The 7707-nt window shown below is 40.4% G+C and overlaps 1 protein-coding gene across 2 annotated transcripts; it reads right to left on the reverse strand.

The window, feature by feature from the left end:
* Nucleotides 1–2164: 2164 nt before the first annotated feature.
* Nucleotides 2165–6955, reverse strand: LOC306971776 (uncharacterized protein). Of its 2 annotated transcripts, XR_013793474.1 has the most exons (5): nucleotides 6793–6955; nucleotides 6510–6713; nucleotides 5291–5482; nucleotides 3745–4476; nucleotides 2165–2783 (listed from the first exon to the last, which is right to left on the reverse strand). XR_013793474.1 is itself a non-coding variant. In XM_079568155.1 (4 exons), the coding sequence occupies exons 2-4, from the start codon at nucleotides 6706–6708 to the stop codon at nucleotides 4166–4168; spliced, it is 702 nt and encodes a 233-aa protein (XP_079424281.1). In that variant the 5' UTR covers nucleotides 6709–6713; nucleotides 6793–6955; the 3' UTR covers nucleotides 3590–4165. The 2 variants fall into 2 exon arrangements, 1 of the variants encoding a protein (XP_079424281.1); XM_079568155.1 differs by lacking the exon at nucleotides 2165–2783 and having other exon boundaries at nucleotides 3590–4476.
* Between the last annotated feature and the right edge of the window lie 752 nt (nucleotides 6956–7707).

The following is a 7707-nucleotide window of genomic DNA, read 5'->3' on the forward strand; positions in this document are numbered from 1 at the left end:
CTAGTGTTGTCCTGATTAAATATTGATCTAAACCTTGGTGGTACTTGGAAGTCCAAATATTTTACGATGTGGTGCTTTCTTTTATGGAAATTCATCATACCTCCCCAAAGCACCGTAGTCTTTGTGTGTCCTTGAGCAAAGCACCTTTTCCTTAGAAATGTCCTTTTGTTTTCAGAAGCACGATATGGTCAGAAAAGTTGTGCTATCTCAGGTCTTGCACCCATTAATTATCAATGACTTTCAAGATCAGGTTAAGTCAGCTATTTTTGTACTTCAGTGTGTTTTGTGACGGTCCATAAAAAAAAAAAAAAGGTTCTTCCAACCTTCTCAATCTCAGTGCCATCTTCTCACACTGACTGATGTCTCTATGGCCAGTGCCCTTCGCAACATTGCAGTTTATCTTAGCCGAGCATCTTTAGCCCATTCTTGTGTCATCTTTTCTTTTGTGGCCAAACTATCTCCATCTCTCTATCTCCTCATCGATTGGGCCTGGGTTTCTCTGAAGGCATGCTTGACCTTTGCCCCGGCGCGTTGACTCTGAAGTACAACAAAGTGGTGCGATACAAAGTAAAGGGAAATCGTTTCTTGAAGGCACCCGCAGGTTTGATTGCCGAACGCCACACTGCACAACATTTCATCCAATGTATATAGAATGGAACACGAGCGTTTATTCTATTACAGATATCTTTATGATATTTTTATTTTATTACCTCTCCTATGACCTGACTTGCACTATACTGGGACCGGGGGCGTCTCCATGGAGGTGCTGACCAAAGGCGGCCAATTAGATGAGATTGAAACAGGTTGGCCCTCATCCAAATCCATTATTTGAGTACCCACTGCAAAAATAGAATTTTCTGTCTCTAACTGGTCATTATGAGCATGTTTTGTTTCCAAAAAGTTGCGCAACATGCCTTTAAATAAGAAATCAGTCAGTCACCTGAGAAGGAGTTAACACTTCAAATCAATTTTCTTCTTTGTAAATGAATAGTTTTAGCTTAAATGCAATTTAAATCTTGCCTTGAAAGACATGTTTGCGTAGGTGATTCAGGTTGAGCTGCATTTTGACTTTATATTTATAACTTTTTATCATTTATATTGTGTCTTTTTGCCTTGTATGTGAAGCAATTTGGGCACCTATTGTTCTAAATGTGCTATACAAATAGAGTTGACATTGACATTGTGGCTTTTTCCCAAACAGAACTTAAAAGTTGATTCTGTAAATCTTTATTGTCACAATTAATGGCCCGATATCAGATTTGTATGTGTGTGTGTGCGTGCGTGTGTGAAATTAAATTAGTTATGTTTCTGGAAAATTGTGAACTAGCTTGTAATACGGATGAGTTCACACTTCAACTAACTGTTCAACCTTGAACAACCCTTTATGATGGAAAACTCCTATATGACTGAGAGCCAGCACAAACTCTTTTATTCTAGAAGAAGAGAGGCAGAGTCCTCGCTGGATCACCGTGGTCGGATAGTAAATGCTATAAGATAGCAAATACACTTAAAAATCAGTTACTCTTCAAGCTTGTAGGGCCAGGCATGCGCTATTAATAAAAATGTATCTGTAAATTCACAGAGCCTCAGCCCATCCTCTTTCACTATTAAACTCTTTTATTGTTTGTAAACATGAAGATTGGGCATGGCCAGGTCCTTTAATATTATACCATTTTAAGGACCTGGCCGTTTAATTTGTTTTATTGGAATTAGATTAGTTTTGATACTGTAAAAGCAGACGTTTCTGAAAAATTGTAAACTAGCCAAAAACAAAACAAAAAAACAAATGACACAAAAGTAGCGAACGAGTTTAGACTTCAACTAACTGAACAACCCTTTATGATGGAAAACTCCTGTGTGACTGAGAGCCAATAGAAACCCATTTATCGCTTGTAAACATAAAGACTGGGTATGGCCAGGTCCTTTAAAATGACAGAGCACCTTTGTGAAAACAGATTCGCCCATTTTTACGTGAACATTTACTGATTTCTGTTTGATGTGGACTGCCAGGTAATACATTTATAACACAAAAATAAATCTGCACATTGTTAAAGCTCTGCTGCGCAAAGGGGAACTTACAAACATACACCGCTTTTTTGCTTTGTATCCATTCAAATACATGAACGCCATACCATTGTGCTAGTTTTTTTCTTCGTTTTTTTATGTCGCTAAAGTTCAATATACAGGAGTTATAAGGACAGTGCGGATCTAAAATAGCACTAGGACAGCGAGGCTCAGCAGGAGGACAGGTCACCTCACTGTGAACTGAGTGGGTCTGAAAGTTAACATGGAGATGCTCTTTAGGCGCGTGGATCGCGTGCTGCTACAAGACGACCTTGAAGGACATTCCCCTCATTTGCGCAGCCATTAAGCACTGCCCTGTTGGTAAATTGTAAAAAAAAAAAAGTAGACCAAAATCCTCTGTGGATTTAATAACAAACTCATTAGCAAAACCCAACAGGGCGGAACTGCCTTTTAATTAGAGCAACACCTGATTAACGCCCAATTAACAGCGCCACAGCTACTTCATTCCACACCACTTTGGCAGCTTTCAAAGCATCAGCAGAAGAGGAGCGGCATGGTGGCACCTTCTGTCCTCCTGGGAGAGTGTGCGCAGGGGGGGGGGGGAGAAAATAGCAGAATTCAGATGCCTGCGAGTGAGTGGCCGCTCCAGATGTGGCGCAGGACGGTAGACTGGTGGAAAGCAGAAGGGAGCGCTTTCTCTGTCGCTGACACATGAGGGAAAATAATCAAAGATGGCAGTGTCCATCAAAGTCAGCCAACTGCAAACCACAAAACAACTGTTCATGTGGGAGATGATTCAGGAACAGACCGTCACACTGTCAGCATTGTCTTTATTAAAAGCATCGTAGTTACAGTAGTGTGCGTGCTTGTTAATGCTTATATGTGAAATGTACTTTTTTTTTTTAATACAGATGCTGTTAGATAACTTTAACCCCTTCACCCCCCACCTGAACCGAGTGCATTTTCCCCAGTTCCGCTTTACACAAATCTAAAATCTTCTTGAAAAAACTAGCGACATAATAATAGCGACAAAAATGAGACGAAAACGTGACAAAAGAGCAGCCAAAGAATAACAGTGAAGTGAAAAAAAGGCGATTAAATGTGACAAATAAGTGACGATAATGTGACAAAAATGACACAAAAGAGCAACAGAAAAGTGGCAACAAAGTGACAAAAAAAAAGAAAGAAAAATCAATAAAGTGATAACAACACGAGGAAAAAGATCAGTTTAAATGAGTTTTGTAGGTCTTAGCTTTCAAATGAGGGATCACACTGTCCTATAGGCTGTAAGGGACAGTGGCGCAGATGGTAGAGCGGGTCGACTCATGATCGGAAAGTTGGGGGGTCGAATCCCTCCTCCTGAAGGCGCACACCAGTGTCTGCATACATTGGTGTATGAATGGGTGAGTGGATCCTTGCTGTAAAGCGCTTTGAGTGCCTAATGTAGGTGGAAAAGTGCTATATAAGTTGAGACCATTACCATAAGCTTTTAGATTTGTGTAAAGCCAAACTGGAGAAAATGTGCTCGGTTCATGTGGGGGTTAAGAAACTTGTCGGATTTCATAAAGGTAGAGTAGCATACACCTGAAGGAAAGCTGCATATATTAAAGCTTTCACAACTCATTTGATAAAGTCATTCAATATTATTCTTCGGTACGTGACACTTGTATAAGTCCCTCAATTATGGCAACAAAACCAAGTAAAATAAATGAGGCATACACTTGGTTTGACTTGGCAGAGAGCATCTGGTGTGCACTGCCATTTCCAAAAGCTGCCAGCAGCACAAATACAACAAAAGTTTTACTAGTTTCTGAAAAAACACTTATCTTTGTGGTTAAGGACAACAAAATATGCCATGCATGAGACACTTAAAGATAAAATTAAAATAAGAAGAAATCAAGTAAACACGCAGGGACAGCACAGTGTTCACAGTGTTTGGAAGTTCTCGAAGTGACAAACAGGCAAGCCGCCAGTCTCATAAACCCGGGCACTTTAACAGCCTATTCATTCTCGCCTTAACCCATTTGACCAATCTTCAGTCCGTAACTCACAGTGATAAGGTGCCTGCTTTCCTTTGGAGTAGACTTCCTCACTCTCCAGTTTCACTTTATCAGTACAGAGCCCATTTACTCGAGTCTATTCAGGGATCTGACATGTATCGCTTTGGGATCAGTTTACTCTTGGCCCGGGGGTAATAACCGTCACTGAGGGAGCGCTGGTTGGGCTTGAGGCGAGAGGCTGCGCGCCACACCTCCACAGACCTCTCCAGATCCGCAAGAATGTCTGGTACAACCATCTGCTCGGCCAAAAACACAATCGTCTCTGCGACCATGAGAAGGAACCAGCCCAGTGCTCCGATCCAGTATGAAGAGCCCAGAGCGGAGAAATCGTCACGGATTTCCTCCCGATGGTGGAAGGTGAACAAAGACCAGCTGAAGAGAAAGAAGAAGCCTGAAAGAAAGGAGAAAGATGAGTCCATATATTATTAAAGAATTTATCAATATGCAGGGGTGTTCAACAGTCTACACACATCTATTTACTTTTTGGACAAGCAAAGCGGGTCTATAGCCAAGAAGATATTTTGACTGATTGTACTGACTGATTGAATGGGCATGGCATTGTATCCAGTGTTGGGCAACTTACCTAAAAAATGTAATATATTCTAGTGATTACAGGTCTAAAAATGTATGTATGTTTGTATTACTGAGCTACACTACTTTGAGTTACTTTTGGAAAAATATAAACTGAATATTTTATTTAACCAGGAAAGTCCCATGAGATTGAAAACCTCTTTTGCGAGGGAGTCCTGGCCAAGAGGCAAACCACAACAACACCCAACTTGTCCAACTTGATCTGGCATGCTGCATTTTATTTGGGGGGAGTTTGGCATTTTCATTCATTTAAATGCTCTTGTAACTCAAGTTACTGGAAATGTACTGACTAATACATTCCCGCATTTTGTGTAATATGGGTATCTCTTTAGATTAGTAAGTATTAATAAGCATTAGTAATCATTTTAGGGTTAGAGTAAGTGTTAAGGTCAGGGTGAGGTTAAGGGTTGGCTATGAGTAAGTGTATTATTAATGGCCTATTTGTATGTTAACAGATAAAAGTATAATAAGCAGTGTGTTAATACTTTACAAGCATATTATTAATGCTACTAAATACCTCATTCACATTGTTTTCTGTTTCTCTTCTGCTTTGGCTACTTGCACTGCTCTAACTTGTACTTGCTCTGCCAAAGTGTAGGGGCGGTTCTACTAACCTGTGGAGATCATAGTAAGCAGCAGTAGTGTGGTGGGGTACAGAGCTTGTCCTGCCATCAAGAGGGAGCGAGTGTTGGAGTAAGAGCGCACGGTCTCAGATGTCCAGCAGAGGGCGAACACCAGACACAGGGCAGCAGTGCTCACAGCCATCAGGAAGGACAGCACTGCAAACACCCGCTCTGCTTCCAATGCTGCAAAACACACGGATAAACAGATCACATAAAACGATGACAATTGAAATTAGATCAAATTACTTCTACTTCTAGTGTATTAAGTCACAGATACTTCAGCCCCGACTTAACGGAGCACTTTTCTTTCTTTTTTACAATCATTCATCTGTAAATCCTGCATACAGTATCCTTAATTTAGTGCATTGGACATATTCGGATATTATTTAAGTATAGTTTATGGATCCTGAAAATCACAAAAAATTCACCCTATTTTAGAGTGAAAGTGAGAAGTAGCCAAAACCAGTTCTAAAGAAAACAGGCTAAAAAAACATTTGCACAGTAATGTTTGCTTTCAAGTAGACTGTAAATTTGAAAAGTGTAACCAAAAGTGGTCTTTAGAGGAGTATAATTTGGTGCGGTTCAATGGCACTCGTGTGGGAAGCATTCATATTTAAAAGGACTACCTTTTCTATGTTCATCAAGCATCCTCATGAAGAGACGAAAAGTGATATTAATTTGCTTTTATTATGAGAAAAAAAACCAACACCTCACAATTTTCTTCATCAAACAACTTAGAAATGAAGGTGAATCTAAAGTAATGCCAAATAGCCAACAGAAAGTCATGAATAAATCAATGGCAATGAATATGTTAAATTATATGTAGCTCAAAGTCATGCGAAAAGTTCAAGTGACTTTCCTGACACCTCTTTCTCCCCTTTATTAGAGGCTTCTACTCAAAGAATGTAACTGCAGCAAGCTTAAACTTGTCCCACCTGCCGAAAAGCTCTTTAGCAACCCACTAGTGCTCCTGATAAGCATTCTCTCCGGAGAGCCACAGGAGTATAAAAAGTGCCTTAGAGCTGATCTCCCTTTGAGCCTTCCACCTACCTCGCTCTCCTCACAGACAGACGCCCGGTGCATCGCTAAATACTCCTCTGTGCCCCCTTTCGAACATTTCATGCTTCACGTTATGTTGCCTGCCAGAGCTGTCATCTTAGGTACAAAACAAAACGGGCCTGACAGGAGGTGTGAATGCCTGGTTGCTTACCGTTGAAGATACTGCCGTCGTTGCCATTTGTCAGGTCAATTCGGCTGGTGTTCCACTCCTGCGTCGTCCACAGTCCCCGTCCCTTCAGCCAGAATGGGGTCCAAATGGCATAGCAGACGCACAGGCAGCCGGCTAGACCTACACAGGACTGAGCGAATCGAAAACGACTGATGGAATCGTCAAGCTTCAGCAGCTTCATGGTAGCTACAATAAAGTAACAAAAACAGAAATGATTAATCACCATAGCATAAAGTCAGACCATTCTTCAAATCACAATGCTTACCTCTTCAAATCAGGAAGAACCCGAGGCAACTATTTACCCATTCACTGACTTACTCCATACAATCTTCTCCCTGAAGCAATTGAACATGACAAGACAGTGCTCATGTGCCTCTCTGGTTAACTCCACCCACCTGGAACTTCCCCCCCAAATGCCTGCGAAGTTTCCTGAAGAGGTCTCCACTGGGGCCCACGCACTGTAAAGAAAGTGAAAGTACACTGTAGCATAGAAAACAACACATTCAGTATAAAAAAAAAAAAAAAAAAAAGAGTACAAAAAAGCTTACCAAAGACTGTGCTTCTCAAACCTTTCACACAATGTATATATAAAGACAACATTTTGCCACTCTCAGGAGCACCCGACCTAAACCAGGCCCCATTCCAGATCAAAAACCAAACCAAGACTAAACAGATAAGAGGGACAAGAACTTAAGGCGAGACACTGCAGGAGAATAGGGAACATTTTTAAATGTAAAGAGATCAATTTGAAACGTTTGCTGTAGATTACTGGCATAAATATGAGAAAAACATATATTGCAAGTCATTTTGTGTTTTCCTATAAATATAGTGTTTCATGCTTAAAAATGCCCAAAATGTCCCATGTTTTCGGCGACGAAATCTGAATAACGGATTGAGCCAGATACAAATGTATAGTTTTGTTGGAATATGAGTTACCAAGACTTCAGAGGGTATTTTGGATATTTTGTTTAGTTTGAAAATAAGCTGTTTTTAGTGGAAAAATCTGTTTTGTGACATTCGAAACTCAAAAAATCAGGCTAGGAATTAGATGTTAAAAAATCTATTTGAAATCTATAGGTGCTACTGACATGGAGATATTGTCGCCACAATGAGAGAAAAATGTGTTTTGAGAAAAAGGCCCATGAAATACCTATATATTTCCTATATAAATCTATGGAGA

This window comes from Gobius niger, assembly GCF_951799975.1.
Source record: "Gobius niger genome assembly, chromosome: 12".
In the NCBI taxonomy this organism is placed as follows: domain Eukaryota; kingdom Metazoa; phylum Chordata; class Actinopteri; order Gobiiformes; family Gobiidae; genus Gobius; species Gobius niger.